This window comes from Ranitomeya variabilis, chromosome 7, assembly GCF_051348905.1.
Source record: "Ranitomeya variabilis isolate aRanVar5 chromosome 7, aRanVar5.hap1, whole genome shotgun sequence".
Classification (NCBI taxonomy): domain Eukaryota; kingdom Metazoa; phylum Chordata; class Amphibia; order Anura; family Dendrobatidae; genus Ranitomeya; species Ranitomeya variabilis.
In genome coordinates this window covers 21,928,849-21,949,747 of record NC_135238.1, presented here as the reverse complement: position 1 = coordinate 21,949,747, position 20,899 = coordinate 21,928,849, and the positions used below count along the sequence as shown (strand labels likewise).

The 20,899-nt window shown below is 43.4% G+C and overlaps 1 protein-coding gene across 2 annotated transcripts in view; it reads right to left on the bottom strand.

Moving 5' to 3' along the window:
- Window positions 1–20,899, bottom strand: part of SYNGR3 (synaptogyrin 3) — a 35,732-nt gene that overhangs the window by 5,726 nt on the left and 9,107 nt on the right. For both annotated transcript variants that reach the window (XM_077274439.1, XM_077274438.1), the window contains exons 2-3: window positions 3,860–4,094; window positions 1,378–1,520 (exon numbers count right to left, since the gene is read on the bottom strand). In XM_077274439.1, the coding sequence (XP_077130554.1) occupies window positions 1,378–1,520; window positions 3,860–4,094 (378 nt within the window). The remainder of the gene's footprint in view (window positions 1–1,377; window positions 1,521–3,859; window positions 4,095–20,899) is intronic.

Below are 20,899 nucleotides of genomic sequence, written 5' to 3'. Positions count from 1 at the left end.
CAGTACCACACATAACCTGTGCACGGGTTGTGGCACTGTTTTTGGAAGAATATTTTTTATTCATGTTATGGTGTATGCACTATATGGCACTGTTACTTCATGCATTGTATGATGATAATATTTATTCATTGTTTGGAGTATAGCACTATATGCCAAAATTATTTTTGCATTGTATGGTGATATTATTTATTCACTATGGTGTATAGCACTATATGTTACCACTATTTTATGTATTGTATGGTGATATTATTCATTCCCTATGGAACTATTATTTTGGCACTGTATACTGATATTATTTAATTACTACGATGAATAACACTATATGGCACCATTATTTATTTATTGTATGGCGATTATATTCACTTTACGGAATATAGCACATATGGCACCATTATTTTATGCTTTGTGTGGTGATATTATTTATTCATTTTATGGTGTATAGCACGGCACTATATGGCATTATTTTGTGCAACATATGGTCAAATTATGATGTTATTGATATTAATATATATATTGATATATATATATATATTTCATCGTGTATAGCACTATTATTTTATGTATTGTATGGTAATATGGTGATTTATTTACTTTATGGCATATAGCGCTATATGGCATTATTTTGTGCAACATATGGTGAAATTATGATGTTATTGATTAATTTCATCGTGTATAGCACTATTATTTTATGTATTGTATGGTGATATGGTGATGATTTCTTTACTTTCTGGCATATAGTGCTATATGGCACTATTATTTTATTCATTGGTGATATTAATTATTTATTCACTTTATAGTGGATAACACTATATGGAACTACCGTATTATTGTAGCACTGTACTGTGAATTACTACTATGTATAGCACTATATGACACTATTATTTGATGCACCGTATGGTGATATTTATTCACTTTTACGGTGTATAGCACTATGTGGCGCTACTATTTTGTGTATTGTATGACACCATTATTTTATACACCTCATGGTGACACTATTTATTCACTTTATAGTGTATAGCACTATATGGAACTATATTGTAGCACTGTACGGTGATATTTAATTACTACTATGTATAGCACTATATGACACTATTATTTGATGCACAGTATGGTGATATTTATTCACTTTTATGATGTATAGTACTATGTGGTACTACTATTTTGTGTATTGTATGGTACCATTATTTTAAACACCGCATGGTGATATTATTTATTCATTTTATAGTGTATAGCATTATTTTTTTATGTATTGGTAATATTTATTCGCCATGATGTGTAGCACTATATGGCAGTATTATTTTATGCATTGCATGGCGCTATTATTTATTCACTGGATAAAATGTTCCCTAGAAGTGACTGTAAGAACAAGACACTCACCCAGGTGATAATGGAGAAGAAGGAGAAGGCAATGGCGGCTCTCGCAGCATCGGCGGCTTGGTCGACCTCAGGCAGATTTGGCGTCCTTTGCCATTGGTTGGCCAAGAAGCAGAAGCACACAAACCAGAGGAAGGACCAGAGGCCTGGAGTGAACGAGACGAGAAAGACATAAGCCATAGTGTTATACAGGGCACAGGGCTAGACTTGCACACACATGGCGACAATCTGGTCCGGGCCCCTATTTAACAGGGGCCCCATAGCTTATATGAAAAAAGGGTATCTGGTCTCGTTCCGGACGTTGCCGCAGAATTTTTGTTCAGTGTTGCAATCACGCTCCCAAAACAAAAGGTAAATAATGAGATTCTCCGTGTGGCGTCCGGGCTGCGTGGTCCGGGATGCAATTAGTATTAACCCTTTGTTCCAGACGTGGCCTGTGATTAGGCTATTAGGAAAACAACGGATAATTACAGCAGATGCCGCGCGGCCTGTAAACACCAGGCGGCGTAGGAAAGAGCGCAGGCAGAGCCGCCAATTTAGGGGAGGCACTGAAGCGCTATTTTAAGGTGAAGCCCGATTCATCATTAGCGGGGTTTTTTAAGTCACTTTTCTTTTTCTTGTAGCCATATTCATTGACATCTTTTGCGGAAAATTTTTCACAATGCCGCACGCGGTTCATGAATTTTGTGCAAAATTTTAAAAAATGCTCGTTACTTTTGTCTTTCGTCTTTTCAGAGCAAAAAGTCTGAAAACATCCTAAAGACAAAAACTACGCCAAAAATGGTGAACATAAAATAAGAATAACGGGTGAACATATAGAAAATGGACTATAAAAGAATATGACGCATGATAAAATCAATTGAAAAATAGAGAAAAAAAGGCGCAAATGTAATAATGAATAGGGCCGCATATCTGTAATGTTGGTGAAATATGTAATTATTCTGTCTCTCTATGGTTGTTGCTAATATTGGACCTACTCAACTTTTGTGTTTTTTCTTTGTATTTTTGCATTCTGTGCAAGCCGGGGTGCGGCCTCCCTCTCCTGAGCTGGAAATTGCATTTAAAGGCTTCCCCAGACTGGTGTCCAGAGGTCGGGACCCGGTCCTTTTGTCTGCCCTTATTCACACACTGAAGTCAACTCTAACACATAGTACGGTCTTTAATATTAGACAGCGTAGGGCTGTCCCGATCAGGGTCACCTTGTCGATGGTGGGATGACTTTTATGTTATTTTTGATCAAAAACAGTATTACTAACCCTGTGTTGTTATTTAGATGCACTCTTGCTTTTTACTTATTTAGTTACAGCAGAGTTCATGTATATTTTGCTTCTTGTAGGTTTTGGAATACTGGACCTGGTCCACATAGGAGAACGCTGCCAAAAATAGCCAAATGGGAGGGCAATGCCATCTCCAAACAACAACATTCCTACTATTACATAGGACTGCAGGGAAATTCTTTAATTACTGAGGTTATGGGGTCCTGTTGATAGTAGTGTTATTAGAGTCTCGTGGCTGACACCGTTATGGAGTCCTGTGACTGGTACTGCTTTGGGGTCCTATGTCTGTCACTGTTATGAGATCCTGTTTGGGGGTTCCTGTGGCTATTGCTGTTATTATGGTCCTTTAGCTGGAACTGTTATGGTGGTTCTGTTGATGGTACTATTATGGGGGTCCTGCGACTGTCACTGTTATTGAGCGTCCTGTGGAGGATACTATTATGGGAGTCCAGTGGCTGACACTGTTATGGGAGTTCTGTGACTCACACTGTTACGGGGTCATGTAGCTGGCATTGTTATGGGGGTCCAGTGGCTGACACTTATGATCGTCCTGTGGATGACACTGTTGTGGGGGGTCCTGTGGATGACACTGTTATGGGAGTTCTGTGACTGACACTGTTACACTGTTATAGGAGTCCAGTGGCTGACACTTACGATCGTCCTGTGGATGACACTGTTGTGGGGGTCCAGCGGCTGACACTTATGATCGTTCTGTGGATGACACTGTTATGGGGGTCCTGCGGATGACACTGTTATGGGAGTTCTGTGACTGACACTGTTACACTGTTATGGGGGTCCAGTGGCTGACACTTACGATCGTCCTGTGGATGACACTGTTGTGGGGGTCCAGTGGCTGACACTTATGATCGTTCTGTGGATGACACTGTTATGGGGGTCCTGCGGATGACACTGTTATGGGAGTTCTGTGACTGACACTTTTATGGGGGTACTGTGGATGACGCTGTTATGGGAGTCCAGTGGCTGACACTGTTATGGGGATCCAGATGGCTGACACTGTTATGGGATACTGTGGATGGCACTGTTATGGGAGTCTAGTAGCTGACACTGTTATGGGGGTCCTGTGGATGGCGCTGTTATGTGGCTAGCACTGTTATATGACTTAGCTGTGTCAGCACATGGTCTTATCATGCACACAATGGGGACTTAGGTTACACACCAGTTCGATCCAAAGATTCCAATGTACTAACCTGAGAATCCCATATCCACCATCACCGCTCTTTTCCGGTCCTTGACGCTGCTGATTTGAGGGAAATTAATGTCGAGGATGATGAAGAACACGCAGCCAAAAAATGCGATGATCCCAATACTGATGGCGTAGTTGCAAGCCCCCTCATTTTTGTTGTAGACACAGTGCAGCTCCGGGCTATCGATGTTTATATACCCCTCATTAATTATGGAGCCAAAGACCACGACGGAGAAAACCTGTAAAGGGAACAATGTCTGGTTAGTAGTGATCACCACATCTGGTTACCAAATGCACTTCTACTTATTTATCACCTTCAATAAAAGCAGTCTGAAGCCCCCTGGATGTGTAGTCTGGAGCCCCCTATAACAATAGTCTGGATGTGTAGTCTGGAGCCCCCTATAACAGCAGTCTGGATGTGCAGTCTGGAGCCCCCTATAACAGCAGTCTGGATGTGCAGTCTGGAGCCCCCTATAACAGCAGTCTGGATGTGCAGTCTGGAGCCCCCTATAACAGCAGTCTGGATGTGTAGTCTGGAGCCCCCTATAACAGCAGTCTGGATGTGCAGTCTGGAGCCCCCTATAACAGCAGTCTGGCTGTGTAATCTAGAGCCCCCTATAACAGCAGTCTGGATGTGCAGTCTGGAGCCCCCTATAACAGCAGTCTGGATGTGTAGTCTGGAGCCCCCTATAACAGCAGTCTGGATGTGTAGTCTGGAGCCCCCTATAACAGCAGTCTGGATGTGTAGTCTGGAGCCCCCTATAACAGCAGTCTGGATGTGTAGTCTGGAGCCCCCTATAACAGCAGTCTGGATGTGCAGTCTGGAGCCCCCTATAACAGCAGTCTGGATGTATAGTCTGGAGCCCCCTATAACAGCAGTCTGGCTGTGTAATCTGGAGCCCCCCTATAACAGCAGTCTGGATGTGTAGTCTGGAGCCCCCTATAACAGCAGTCTGGATGTGTAATCTGGAGCCCCCTATAACAGCAGTCTGGATGTGTAGTCTGGAGCCCCCTATAACAGCAGTCTGGATGTGCAGTCTGGAGCCCCCTATAACAGCAGTCTGGATGTATAGTCTGGAGCCCCCTATAACAGCAGTCTGGCTGTGTAATCTGGAGCCCCCCTATAACAGCAGTCTGGCTGTGTAGTCTGGAGCCCCCTATAACAGCAGTCTGGATGTGTAATCTGGAGCCCCCTATAACAGCAGTCTGGATGTGCAGTCTGGAGCCCCCTATAACAGCAGTCTGGATGTGTAGTCTGGAGCCCCCTATAACAGCAGTCTGGATGTGCAGTCTGGAGCCCCCTATAACAGCAGTCTGGATGTGTAGTCTGGAGCCCCCTATAACAGCAGTCTGGATGTGCAGTCTGGAGCCCCCTATAACAGCAGTCTGGATGTGTAGTCTGGAGCCCCCTATAACAGCAGTCTGGATGTGTAGTCTGGAGCCCCCCTATAACAGCAGTCTGGGTGAGTAGTCTGGAGCCCCCTATAACAGCAGTCTGGCTGTGTAATCTAGAGCCCCCTATAACAGCAGTCTGGATGTGTAGTCTGGAGCCCCCCTATAACAGCAGTCTGGATGTGCAGTCTGGAGCCCCCTATAACAGCAGTCTGGCTGTGTAATCTAGAGCCCCCTATAACAGCAGTCTGGATGTGTAGTCTGGAGCCCCCCTATAACAGCAGTCTGGATGTGTAGTCTGGAGCCCCCTATAACAGCAGTCTGGAGCCCCCCCTATAACAGCAGTCTGGAGCCCCCTCTATAACAGCAGTCTGGAGCCCCCCTATAACAGCAGTGTGGATGTGTAGTCTGGAGCCCCCTATAGCAGCAGTCTGGAGCCCCCCTATAACAGCAGGGTGGATCTGTAGTTCTTTGTTGCATGGTGCGGAGTTCTTCTTTTTATGACAACTTATCACTGGCGGTTTGTGTGTTCTTGTGCTGCGGTCACGCAGGGAATTTACAAGCCTCTGGCAATAGGGGATTTTTGTTGTTATACAACTTGTTGTGCAATGTGTAGTTAACTACTTCATTACAGCGGTGCAGGAAAATGAAAATTTAAAGGGGAAATTCACTCACAGCAAGCAGCTATAGGTGCGCATCTGTTAACCTCAAAGCTCCACATTCCCGCTTTCACAGACGGCTGACTAAGTGTGAAAGCGTCTTCAGTGCGATCTATATATATCTCCGCAACTTCTCACCTTGGCGCTGTCTCACTTTCTGTGACTGACGATAATAGTCATCGCTTATCATGAATGTGTAAGATCTTACTTGGCTTAGATTTTGTCACTTATACTAAACTTCAAGAACATTTATAAATAAATTAGAAATAAAGTAATTTATTGGCTTAAAATCCGCACATGACCACAACACAAAGTAATTCTTTCTGCCTGTGACTTTAAATTTAACCCAATCAGGATCCTCCCACGCTTACAACTTGAACCGCCCCTGCTGAAATCTTAAAGGGCAATACTCCTTAAAAGGTGTTTGTTTACTTCTTTCTCCACTCCTTTGGGCCCAAACAACTTAGTAGACTACTGATCTTTCCCAGGTTTTGGTCTGTTTTTGTAGCCCTTCCTCAAATCAAAGTTGTTTTTTGGGGGAACAGGGATGGGTGCATTTCTAACAGTATGCGTTAGCAGCAAAATAAAATATCTCTGCAACGTGTAACCGATCACTAACAGCATCAGAGTTTACACTCTGGTGACAATGAAAGCTCATCCCTTATCAGCGGCAAATGTTAGCTATGCATGACACGTGCACTCCTGCTTCTGAGTGTACCAAAGTAAGTACTGGCTAAAAGTGGTGGTCCCACCTCAGTGGTTATCCATCTACTCCAAACTACAACTCCCAATATCCCTCGAGATTCTGACCATTTTCAGCTACAGCTCAGATCTGCTCACTTCATTTGAAATGCACTGCAATACCAGACACAACCACAGACAGGAGTGGCGCTATTTCTTGAAAACTTCAGCAATGGTTTTCAAAAATGTAGAATCAGAACTGATCCTCCCTGGACTAATCTACCCATGACTACACACTGTTACCCATTATGACTGCCCTAGATGATGATCCACCTACTTGCATGGAACCCACCTATTAGGAGCCGGGTTTGATGGAAAAAGGATAGCCCTTTTCAAACAAGCGGAGCAAGTTCGTTGAAACTAATGGCTAAACTCTGAAAAAGGGGTGAGACTTATTGGAAAAATGATAGTCCTGAATGATGTTTGAAAAGGGGTGGAGTTCATGGGAAACAATGGCTAGACTCTCAAGGTGTGTGGCTTGTTTGAAAAAGGATAGTCCTGAAGTTGGAAATGTTTGAAATGGGTAGAGCTTTTTGAAGACAGTGGCCAGATTCAGAAAAATGGGCACAGCTTGCTGGAAAAAGGATAGCCCTGATGTTTGAAACATTTTAAATGGGTAGAGCTTGTTTATAATAAAGGCTAGACTCTTAAGGGGTGGGGCTTGTCAAAAGAAAGGATAGTCTTAATGTTTGAATCTTTTTAAATGGGCGGAGTTTGGTGAAAGGCTTAGATTCCCAAGTGGCGGTACTTAATGAAAGAAAGGATAGTCCTGATGTTTGAAACATTTTAAATGGATGGAGCTTGTTTAAAATAAAGGCTAGACTCTCAAGGGGTGGGGCTTGTCAAAAGAAAGGATAGTCCTGATGTTTGAATCTTTTTAAATGGACAGAGTTTGGTGAAAGGCTTAGATTCCCAAGGGGCAGGACATATTGAAAGAAAGGATGGTCCTGATGTTTGAAACATTTTAAATGGATGGAGCTTGTTTAAAATAAAGGCTATACTCTCAAGGTGTGGGCTTGTCAAAAGAAAGGATAGTCCTGATGTTTGAATCTTTTTAAATGGGCGGAGTTTGTTGAAAAGGTTAGATTCCTAAGGGGCAGGACATATTGAAAGAAAGGATAGTCCTGATGTTTGAAACTTCTTTAATATGTGAAGCTCAGTGAAAATAATGGATAAAACTCTGAAAAAGGGGACAGACTTACTGGAAAAAGGATAGCTTGTTAGACACAATGGCTAGACTGTGAAAAAGGGCTGAGACTTTTTATAAAAAGGATAGTCCTGATGTTTGAACTTTCTTTAATAATTCAACCTCATTGAAAATAATGCCCAAACTCTGAAAAAAGGTTGAGAATTATTGGAAAAAAAGGAAGTCCTGATATTTGAAACTTCTTAAATGGGTGGATGGAGCTTGTTGGAAACAACGGCTAGACTCTAAAAAAGGGCTGAGAATTATTGTAGAAAGGATAGTCCTGATGTTTGAACCTTCTTTAACAATGATAGCTCGTTGAAAATAATGTCCAAAGTCTGAAAAAGGGGTGAGACTTATTGAGAAAAGGATAGTACTGATGCTTGAAAATGGATGGAGCTTGTGGAAAACAATGGCTAGGCTCTCAAGGTAAGTGGCTTGTTTGAAAAAGATAGTCCAGAAGTTTGAAACCTGTCAAATGGGTGGAGCTTCTTAAAAACAGTGGCTTGATTTTGAAAAAGGGGCGTGCGTGGTGTGCTAGAAAAAGGATAGTACTGATGTTTGAAACTTTTTAAACGGGTGGAGCTTGTTGGAAACAATGGGTAGGCTCTCAAAAAGGGGAGTGACTTTTTGGATAGTTCTAATACCTAGACTATGAAAAAAGGGATTTAAATTGTTGTGAAAAAAATGTTGTTTACTGGACCCTTAATAGGTGTTAGAAAATGTATGCTATATTTGGACCCTGAAAGTTTGTTGAGAAAATAACAATTTTGATTGGATCCTCTAAAAGAGGCGTGGCTTGTGGAAATAAAAACCTACTAAGAGGTGGAGCTTGTAAATGACAGTCCCAATGCCTATAAAGCCAAAAACTGGTGGAGCTTGATAGGAAATGGATAATACTAATGACTTTGTTCCTCCTTAAAGGGGCGTGGAAAATAAAAAAATATTGCAGCCTAGATCCCTTTTTATAGGAATTGGTTAAAAACGGCCTCATGTCACCTGATGCTCAGGTCCTGCATATTCTGCATTACACAAAAGAGGGAACAGGACTCAATGAAAAAACTGTGAAACAATGAAAAAACAGCGCTAAGATGCAGCTTTTGTCATCTGTGTGCGGTCCGGTATTTTTTTTTTTTTTTATTGAGTGAATTTAATCCGCCAACAAGGTCAAAGTAGGACATGTTTCTGTTGTTTTTTTTTTAGAGTACAAGAAAAAGTGACTTGTGACTTTTCGTAAAAAACTTTTTTTATCTGTATAATAAAATTTCTCTTATTTACCAATAGGACCACAGTGCGGGTTTTGCTCTGCGGCTCATTGCCACACTTCTGCCGCCATAAAAGGCTCCTAAGATTGGATCTCTACTCTTACGAAACAAAAATTAGGGGGTTTTTTCACTGCAAAACAACTTTGATTAATTCACATCAACAATAACTTCCATTACTCATCTATTTACTTTAGCATTGAGCAGGAAAAAAAAATTCTCCATCTGCTCAGACAAATTCCCCAAATATTAAGAAATCTGGTGAATAAATACAGCTACTAATTATACATACAACTACTAATTAATCTTTGTTTAACTGACACATTAGGGAACTGTGAAATGTGGCCCATTTCCAACACTGGTCACCAAATGGTAATTCATTATTAATATTGGGTGGCGCAGCGGTATCAGTCTCACCCGAAATCAGATGCCTGAGAGCCCCCAAACGCCCACTGTCACTTAAGAGGACCTCAATATTATAAGTAGTCATATCAACAATTTAGTTCTAAAAAAATAAAAAAAAATTAAAGGGGTTGTCCATTTTCCGAGACAATTTTTTTCTTATACGTAACTCGTACTTCAGGCTAAAAAAAAATTTGGCATTTGGGTTCCATTAAAAATTTTGGACCATTTACCTTCTATCTATTGCTGGCTGCAGAATGAGTTAAAGAGGACCTTTCACTAAATTTAACATGTCGAACTGGACACGCAATGCAATAGTAGCTGCAGAGCAGAATACAATGTTGTTGCTTTTTTCTTTAATTTGTTCTCTCCACTGCGGAGATATTGGCACCTAATGAGTTAAATTGTCCAGGTGGGTGTTATCAGATAGTTTTCACTGAGGGGTGTGTCCTTCTTCCCTTGAATGACGATGCCCAATCATAAACAGGCAACAACACTCAGAGTAAAGAAGAACACACCTCTAAAATAACAGGGCAGGATTCTCAAGTGTGTGAGATGTAATGACAGACAGCCCTGATCTCCTGGTCTAACCTCCTGTATGATTAGAAAGCACAGATTACCTTTTAGATAAGGTCCTTAGTGGGGGAGGGTAGGACAACTAAACTTAGCTATGTCACATTACAAACCTTTGTATCTGATCTCCTCATAGCGCATTGTCACCTCTGCTGTACTGTAGGGACCAGTACAGCAGAGGTGACAGTGCTATGAGAGGAGGAGAGCTGATTGAAGGGTTTTTAATGTGATATAGCTGAACTCAGCTGTGCTGCTCCTCCCCACAAAGTGACCTTATCTGAAAGGTATGTCATCTGTGCTCTACTTTCATCTTTTTCTAATCATGCAGGAGATCGGAGCTGTATCCTTACATCTCACACGCTCAAAAACCTGCTCTAAGCTATGGTGAGGGTGTGCTTTTCTTCCCCCTGAATATTGCTGATTGCTTATGATTGGTCACCATCATACAGGGAGAAGAAGTACACGATCCCAGTGAAAACAATCTGATAGCACCCACTTTGACTTAACGAAAATTAACTTATTAGGTGCAAAATACTTTGATTGCTAATATCTCTGTAAAGGAGAGGCAAAAAAAAAGAACACCACATTTTGTTCTGCTCTACAGCCACTATTTACATCGAGTGTGCAGTTCAACATGAAAAATTTGGTGAAGGGTCCCGTTCATCAGTGACCGTCCGCTAGTGAGTTTGTATCTATTTTCTTAAGGTCTTCTCTAGTAATATATAACCACAAACCACACCAAAGTTCAATGTGCAGTGAAACAAAGAGCCTGGAAAAGGCATACGGTGCAAACTTTGTAATGAAACCCAATTGCAGATATAATATTTAGCATCACATACATGTATCTAAGTAAAAAATTTCAAAAAAGTGGACAACCCCTTTAAGGACCATTCCTACAGCACCTACTTTCTGTGGTGTTAACATAAACCACACCTCTGTTCCAGCTTAGCAGAGCTATCCTGATAACATTGGGACTGTTGACGAGTATGTAAGTAGTAAATTTTGCATCGGGCCCGACAACTGCAAAATCCCTTTTTGGAGCCTTTCCCCCATTTATCAAGTGCTGTGACTTAGCCACCATTTTCTGATTTTCAGCAGCCAGAAGCACAAGTCCTGATACCAATATTTGCCACCAGCTTTCTACTGACATCACTGCATCTCTACGTTGAGGCCTGGCGGCGGAGTCACCCACCTGCAGTGCCAGCCGTTGCTAAGCAACAGCAAAACGGCTTTGAAACGGAGCATCTAAACACATAAAATTTACATTAAATCCATTGTAGATACATTTTAATGTTTTCTGCAGAGTATATCAGTCCTGTTGTTGCTAAGCAACTAGTTTTCAGGGTGGCTACCCTTTAAACAGACGAAGCTACTTGTCCGGAAGTTGTCACAGGAAGTGTTATCTGCAATACAGTAAACTGCCTCTCTATGCTACATGGGGCACCAAGAAGCATAAGGGGGCTACGATATACCGCAGGCCTCAATTATCCAAAGTGTCAACATACCAACTGTCTTTGTTGCCCTTAGCAACCAATCACAGCTCAGCTTTCATTTTTAAAACTGGTCTAGGGAAATGAAAGCTGCGCTGTGATTGGTTGCCACTTTCTTGTTTACATTACATTTAGGCCTAAAACCATATTTCCTATATTCGTATTTTGTACATTCCTTAGGACAGGCCATCAACAAGTTGTGTATAGAAGGGCTATGCTAATCATAAAAATGGACAGTGGATCTAATTGGCAAATCACAAATACTTTTGCAATTTACTGCTTATTAAAATTTATAGCCGTTCCAAAGATATTAACACTATTCCTTTGATTACAGCTTGTTGCTGAGGAGACCGACCACTGCTGCTGTCTAGCTTGTAAGCGCTGAGTGAGATAGGAGGTATCAGCATTCTCCAGCTTCAAAATCATGTGTACAAGCTCAATAGAAAAGAGCTTGTAAGCACCGCTCATGTTCTACTGTCTAGCAGTGGTGGTTGGTCTCCAAGACAACGAGCTGTAAATAAAAAGAAAGTGATGGAAAATTTTAATTACCGTAGCAATAAATTGCAAAAATACTTGTATTTTCAAGGACCATCAGAAAATAGCCATTTATGAAGATGAGAATAACCTTAAGATATGGCAGAATTTTTCTGCTGCATATTCTGCCACAAAACTGCATGTGTTACTGCGTAGTTTGTGGCATCTTTTTGTGCAGACATGCTGTGGATTTCACTCTTTCCATTGCATTGAATTGTCACCCAACTTTCCTGTAGTCCAGAATGGTAACTCTAGTTAACCCCTTCATGCTCCTTGATGTACACATTCATCATGAAGCTGGCTCAGGAGCTGAGCCTGCTCCACACAGGGCAGGTGCCGTCTGTGTTAGGCCGGCGTCACACTGGCGAGTTTTACGGACGTAAGAGCGCAGAAACTACGTCCGTAAAACTCGCATAACATACGGCACAATTATTCTCAATGGGGCTGCTCCTATTAGCCGTATATTACGGTTCAGTATTATACGGCTTTCTACGGCCGTACAAAATCGCAGCATGCTGCGTTTGTCAGCGTACTGCGCAAAAAAATCGCCAATGAAAGTCTATGGGGGCGTGAAAAATACGGATTCCACACTGACCAGCAGTGTGACTTGCGAGAAATACGCAGCGGTGTTAGTGAAAAGTCGGTAATTCAATTGCCGGCTTTTAATTTCTCCTGCACAAACCCGACAGGATATGAGACATGGTTTACATACAGTAAACCATCTCATATCCCCTTTTTTTTTGCATATTCCACATTACTAATGTTAGTAGTGTGTATGTGCAAAATTTCAGCGCTGTAGCTGCTGAAATAAAGGGTTAAATGGCGGAAAAAATTGGCGTGGGCTCCCGCGCAATTTTCTCCGCCAGAATGGTAAAGCCAGTGACTGAGGGCAGATATTAATAGCCAGGAGAGGGTCCATGGTTATTGGCCCCCCCGTGGCTAAAAACATCTGCCCCCAGCCACCCCAGAAAAGGCACATCTGGAAGATGCGCCAATTCTGGCACTTGGCCACTCTCTTCCCACTCCCTGTAGCGGTGGGATATGGGGTAATGAAGGGTTAATGCCACCTTGCTATTGGAAGGTGACATTAAGCCAGATTAATAATGGGGAGGCGTCAATTATGACACCTATCCATTATTAATCCAATTGTAGGAAAGGGTTAAAAAACACACACACACATGATTTAAAAGTATTTTAATGAAAAAAACACAGCGGTTGTTGTAATAATTTATTGTACTCTCAGTCCATCAGGAACACCCTCGCTTGGAAAAATAATAAACGCACAAGATACATACCTTCTGCTGTCAGATCAGGTCCCACGAAGTAATCCATCTGAAGGGGTTAACTAATATTACAGGCAGAGCTGCGATAAACCGCTCGCTCGTACCTGTAATCCCCGGGTGCTGAAAGGAAAGCAGTGATCTATACTTACATTCAGTTGCGGTGATGCGCCCCTGCTGGATGTTCTCATGAACTGCAGCCTGGGAACTTTTTCCCACGCTACAGGTCATATGAGGACATCCACCAGGGGGCGCATCACCGCGAATGAATGAAATGTAGGTCAATGACCTACATTTCCTTCAGTCGCGGTGATGCGCCCCCTGGTGGATGTCCTCATATGACCTGTAGCGTGGGAAAAAGTTCCCAGGCTGCAGTTCATGAGAACATCCAGCAGGGGCGCATCACCGCAACTGAATGTAAGTATAGATCACTGCTTTCCTTTCAGCACCCGGGGATTACAGGCAGAGCGAGCGGTTTATCGCAGCTCTGCCTGTAATATTAGTTAACCCCTTCAGATGGATTACTTCGTGGGACCTGATCTGACAGCAGAAGGTATGTATCTTGTGCGTTTATTATTTTTCCAAGCGAGGGTGTTCCTGATGGACTGAGAGTACAATAAATTATTACAACAACCGCTGTGTTTTTTTCATTAAAATACTTTTAAATCATGTGTGTGTGTGTTTTTTAACCCTTTCCTACAATTGGATTAATAATGGATAGGTGTCATAATTGACGCCTCTCCATTATTAATCTGGCTTAATGTCACCTTCCAATAGCAAGGTGGCATTAACCCTTCATTACCCCATATCCCACCGCTACAGGGAGTGGGAAGAGAGTGGCCAAGTGCCAGAATAGGCGCATCTTCCAGATGTGCCTTTTCTGGGGTGGCTGGGGGCAGATGTTTTTAGCCATGGGGGGGCCAATAACCATGGACCCTCTCCTGGCTATTAATATCTGCCCTCAGTCACTGGCTTTACCATTCTGGCGGAGAAAATTGCGCGGGAGCCCACGCCAATTTTTTCCGCCATTTAACCCTTTATTTCAGCAGCTACAGCGCTGAAATTTTGCACATACACACTACTAACATTAGTAGTGTGGAATATGCAAAAAAAATGGGGATATGAGATGGTTTACTGTATGTAAACCATGTCTCATATCCTGTCGGGTTTGTGCAGGAGAAATGAGAAGCCGGCAATTGAATTACCGGCTTTTAACACATATCGCGCTGAATGAAATCTAAATACAGAATATATATATATGTGTCTCAATGACATATATATATATATATACTGTATATATGTTTTCCCGAACATTTGAGCACATAAATCCATTAGATGTCGGTTTTGCAAGCCTGCGCGAAAATCTCGCAGTACGGATGCCATACGGATTACATACGGAGGATGCCATGCGCAAAATACGCTGACACACCCTGACTACGGATCACTATTTTGGGAACATTTCACCGTATTTCGGCCGTATTACGGCCGTAAAATACGGACCGTATTGTCTTACGCCGAGTGTGACGCCGGCCTTATACAGATAGCAGCTGCCTCTTACAGCAGGGATGGGAGTTAGCTCTGATCGCTGCTGTTTTTTCTCTGTTATTAGTTTCCAATAGGGTAAATGCCGTTAAAAAAATAAAATTGAAAGTCCACAATCACCATTTTTAGTCACCACGTGTCACCAAGAAATGCAATACAAATACAATAAAATTTTGCAGATACGCCGATATTGTACTTATAAAACCATATAAATAATAATAATAATAATAATCTTTATTTATATAGCGCCAACATATTCCGCAGCGCTTTACAGTTTAACAGTTTCAAACACAACAGTCATAGGTAACAATGTTAACAATACAGCAATAAAGCAAAATAAGACGACCCTGCTCGTGAGAGCTTACAATCTACAATGAGGTGGGGAGATACAAAGTACAGGTGTGTATTTACAATGGTGTATTTACAATGATGGTCCAGCCATCTTCAGGGAGTGGGGGGTAGATGGAAGTAGTGAATGGGCTACACACACGCACAAAAACATAAAAAAAACATATAAAAAACAAGCCCACACTCAGCGACCAAAAATAAAAACATTACTGGTCTTAGAAAATGGAGACACAATCCAAAAACTTTTTTTTTTTTTGACGAAGTTCAGAAATTTTTCAGGCCACGAAAACACTAAAAATAAAAGATACAAGTCTGGTATCGCCGTAATCACACTGAGGCCGGTTTCACACGTCAGTGGCTCCGGTACGTGAGGTGACAGTTTCCTCACGTACCGGAGACACTGACACACGTAGACCCATAAAAATCAATGCATCTGTTCAGATGTCATTGATTTTTTGCGGACCGTGTCTCCGTGTGCCAAACACGGAGACATGTCAGTGTTCGTGGGAGCGCACGTATTACACGGACCCAATAGAGTCAATGGGTCCGTGTAAAACACGGACCTCACACGGACGTTCTCCGTCTGGGGTCCGTGTGCGTGCAGGAGACAGCGCTACAGTAAGCGCTGTCCCCCCCACATGGTGCTGAAGCCGCGATTCATATGTTCCCTGCAGCAGCGTTTGCTGCAGAGAAAATATGAATAATAGTGTTTAAAATAAAGATCTATGTGTCTGCCGACCCCCCCCCCACCCCCTGTGCGCCCCCCCGCTGTCCTGAAAATACTCACCGGCTCCCACGTTGGCTGTCACTCCTTCCTCTCTGCCCCGTGCCTCCTACTGTATGCGGTCACGTGGGGCCGCTCATTTACAATCATGAATAGTCGGCTCCGCCCCTATGGGAGGTGGAGCCACATATTCATGACTGTAAATGATCGGCCCCACGTGACCGCATACACTAGAAGCCGTGGCCAGACCAGGAAGCAGCGAGGGAGGCGGGTAAGTATTTTCTGAACAGCGGGGGGGGGGGGGGGGGGCGCACAGGGGGTGGGGGGGCGGCGGACACATAGATCTTTATTTTAAACACTATTATTCATATTTTCTCTGCAGCAAACGCTGCTGCAGGGAACATATGAATCGCGGCTTCAGCACGATGCAGGGTACCACACGCGTGGGTACCACACGCTCCGTGTGGTACCCACTCGCCATACGGGCGGCACACGTGTGCCGCACGTATGGCCTACGTGAGTTCCCAGGCACACGGACACGGATAACTCCGGTACCGATTTATTCCGGTACCGGAATTATCTGGACGTGTGGGACAGCCCTGAACTGGAGAATCATGGCACCAGGTCGTTATACAATTAACAAAATCTAGAGAAAAAAAACAGTGATGGAATTTTGTGGGTTTTTTTTTTAACCCTTTCACCCCCCGTGGACTTTGTTTTTCCCCATTTCTCAATAAATGATATGGAAGAATGAATAAAAACTACAATTCATTCTGCAAACAGCAAACCCTCACGGCTATGTGGGAGTAAAAAAAAAGTGATGTACAGTACAGAGCAAAAGTTTGGACACACCTTCTCATTTAAAGATTTTTCTGTATTTTCATGACTATGAAAATTGTACATTCACACTGAAGGCATCAAAACTATGAATTAACACATGTGGAATTATATACTTAACAAAAAAGTGTGAAATAACAACAGAGTATTTTTGACCTCACTGTGCTCTTTTGTGTCTTCAAGTTTTCTGGTGGTGTGAACAGGTTCCTACAGACTTGCTCAATGTGCAAGTAGCCCATGTGTTTCTGGTTCTATAATTGTTCTCTTGTTTCTACAAGACTGGGGAGTCCACCACTCCTCTGTGGGTCATTTGCATTTAAGCTGTTCCATCCTGCATGTCCACATGTATATTTTTTTCTCTCTGAACCCTGCTTATACAGGTACTATACAGATGATCAGGTTTTAAATACATCAGATAGGGATTCTATACATTAGTTAGGACTGCTCTATAAGGGTATACCTTGACGATTTGGTGGAGCAGCTTAGTATACATTTTTTTGCAAAAAAACGTATCAACTAAATACCCTGTTTTCTTTACATCTTTTGACTAGCACTTGCTTATTACTGTGATTTTTTTACAACAGAGTATTTTTGACCTCACTGTGCTCTTTTGTGTCTTCATGACTATGAAAATTGTACATTCACACTGAAGGCATCAAAACTATGAATTAACACATGTGGAATTATATACTTAACAAAAAAGTGTGTGAAAGGCTGTGTGCACACGTAGTATATTTTTCGCGGTTTTTTTCGCGGTTTTTCGCTATAAAAACGCTATAAAACCACGAAAAAAACGCTACCATTAGGCATCCTATGTAACAGAATGCATTCCGCATTTTTTGTGCACATGCTGTGCTGTGTTCCTGAGCGGAATCGCATTCCAGAAAAAAATGCAGCATGTTCATTAAAATTGCGGAATCGCAGCGATTCTGCACCCATAGGAGTGCATTGATCTGCTTACTTCCCGCACGGGGCTGTGCACACCATGCGGGAAGTAAGCAGATCATGTGCGGTTGGTACCCAGGATGGAGGAGAGGAGACTCTCCTCCATGCACTGGGCACCATATAATTGGTAAAAAATAAAAGAATTAAAATAAAAAATAGCGATATACTCACCTTCGATGTTCCCCGCAGTCTTCCGGCCTCTCCGCTGCACGCTGCCGCTTCGGTTCCTATAGCTGCTGGGTGGTGAAGGACCTGCGATGACGTCACGGTCTTGTGATTGGTCGCGAGACCGCATGTGACCGGTCACGTGACCAATCACAAACCGTGACGTCATCACAGGCCCTTCACCGCACAACAGTTATAGGAACGGACGCCGCTGAGGTCTGCAGGTGAGTATAACCATGTTTTTTATTTTTTTAATTATTTTTAAACATTCGATCTTTTACTATAGATGCGGCATAGGCAGCATCTATAGTAAAAAGTTGGTCACACTTGTCAAACACTATGTTTGACAAGTGTGACCAACCTGTCAATCAGTTTTCCAAGCGATGCTACAGATCGCTTGGAAAACTCTAGCATTCTGCAAGCTAATTATGCTTGCAAAACGCTAGTTTTCTGCGGGTATATGCATGCTAATTCTGCATGCGATATACCCACGGCAGGAGGCGCAGAATTGCCGCGGAAATTTCCGCGGCAATTCTGCAACGTGTGAACTTAGCCTGAAGAACCTAGAATATAAGACATAATTTGTTTGTTTCACACTTTTTTGTTAAGTATATAATTCCACATGTGTGCACATGGGCAGTACGGTGGCTCAGTGAATAGCACTGCAGCCTTGCAGCGCTGGAGTCCTGGGTTCAAATCCCACCAAGGACAACATTTGCAAGGAGTTTGTATGTTCCCCCCCCCCCCCCCCCCCCCGTGCCTGCATACCCCGGTTTCCTCTCACAGTCCAAAGACATACTGATAGGGAATTTAGACTGTGAGCCCCATCGGTAACAGCGATGATAATGTGTGCAAAAACTGTACAGCGCTGCGGAATATGTTAGCGCTATATAAAAATAAAGATTACTATTATGTGTTAATTCATAGTTTTGATGCCTTCAGTGTGTATGTACAATTTTCATAGTCCTGAAAATACAGAAAAATCTTTAAATGAGAAGGTGTGTCCAAACTTTTGGTCTGTGCTGTATCTTGGAAGAAGAGGAGGAAATAAGCAAAAGCGCAAAAATGAAAATTGTCTGCATCATGAAGGGATTATACATGGCTAAGTTCCTATATCGCTATATAACCAGGTGCTGTCATTCAGGTCCTTGGAGAAGCCGGGTGACCTCGCCTGTGGGAACTGTAATGGCGGCAGATATTTATCGCCCGTACACCGGCTCTTTCATGTAACACCTGATTCTGTGCTTTGTGGAGCGGCAGCGCCGGTGTTGTAGGATTTGCCTCCTGCCTCCGTCATCCCGGCGGCTGTAGTATGGGATCCTGATTACTATGCACCAATAGGCGGCCGGTGACATTCCCTGATGTCACACAGCACGCCTCGACCAGCAGCTAACTCCACTCCTGTTTCCAGGAAGACGGTGAGGTGTTGCCTGCGTTATCATACGCACAGGCACCGGAAAATCACACCTCCATGACACAGAACCAGATGTGTCCTCAGCGTCTTCCCCTGCACATGCACATTATTACACAGAATTCTTAATAACATCATCAGATACTGAATTATCACGTACAGATATCGGACGATGGATGACGTGCTCCTGTGTTGACATTCAAATGTCCTTGGATTTAATAAAAATCAAGGTCCTAACAAATCAATTAGTCAAAAGCCTGTGGGGTGTATCTGACCGGAGCTGTCTATGCCCTGCTACGCTTACACGCTTATAAGGTCTCTGCACGGTGCCCTACTGGCACACACAGACCGTCCACAGGAATATACACATCATATGGAGAAGTATATTAGTACCGACATCTAATCAACTAATTCAGGTTTCTTAGTCCCATGGCCCCCAGTAAAAACATCCAGCCCCTCGCCCTCAGTGTATAATATCCGACCTCATCGGCCCCAGTATACAACATCCGGCCCCAGTATACAACATTCTTCCCCCTTGTGCATAACATCTGGCCCATCGCCCCTTGTGTATAACATCCGGCCCCTTGCTCCAAATGTATAACATCCGGCCCCTTGCCCTCACTGTATAACATCCGACCTCATCGGCCCCAGTATACAACATCCGGCCCCAGTATACAACATTCTTCCCCCTTGTGCATAACATCTGGCCCATCGCCCCTTGTGTATAACATCCGGCCCCTTGCTCCAAATGTATAACATCCGGCCCCTCGCCCTCACTGTATAACATCCGACCTCATGGGCCCCAGTATACAACATCTGGCCCCCTTGTGCATAACATCCAGCCCATAGCCCCTTGTGTATAACATCCGGCCCTATTAGACCCAGTATACAACATCCGGCCCCTCGTCCCCGGTGTATAACATTTGGCCCCATTGGCCCCCCACCATGCTGTCTGCCTTTACTACCATGTGAAGGAATGGAGGGTGGTACAGAGCCCACTGATCCCAGCGCGGTCCTGTAATAGAAGCAACTGGGGTAACTAGTCCGATCATGACATTTCTTCCTCCTAAATCTTCCCCCATCACCTGTGAGTGATATTATTGAGAAGTGGAAGGAACAGCAGCAACTCAGCCACAAAGTGGAGACCCCGTAACATTACAGAGCGGAGGGCCGAGTGCTAGGAGCAAAGAGCAGAAAAGTCACCAATACTCCGCTGAACCTATAACTGCAGAGTCCAGACCTCCTCCGGTATAACATCAGCACAAACACTGCGCCCTCACCGGGAGTGTCATGGCCAAGCAGCTGCAAGCAGCCGTACATCACCAAGCACAATGCCGAGCGTTGGATGGAGTGGTGTAAAGCCGCCACCACTGGACTCTGGAGGAGACGTGTTCTGTGCAGTGATGGATCGCACTTCTCTACCTCGCATCTATTGGAGTCTGGGTTTGGTGATTCCAGAAGGACGTTTCCCCCTGACTGCATTGTGCCCCCTGTACAGATGGTGGAGGAGGATAACGCTATGGGCTGTTATCAGGGGGCGGCCTCGGCCCCTT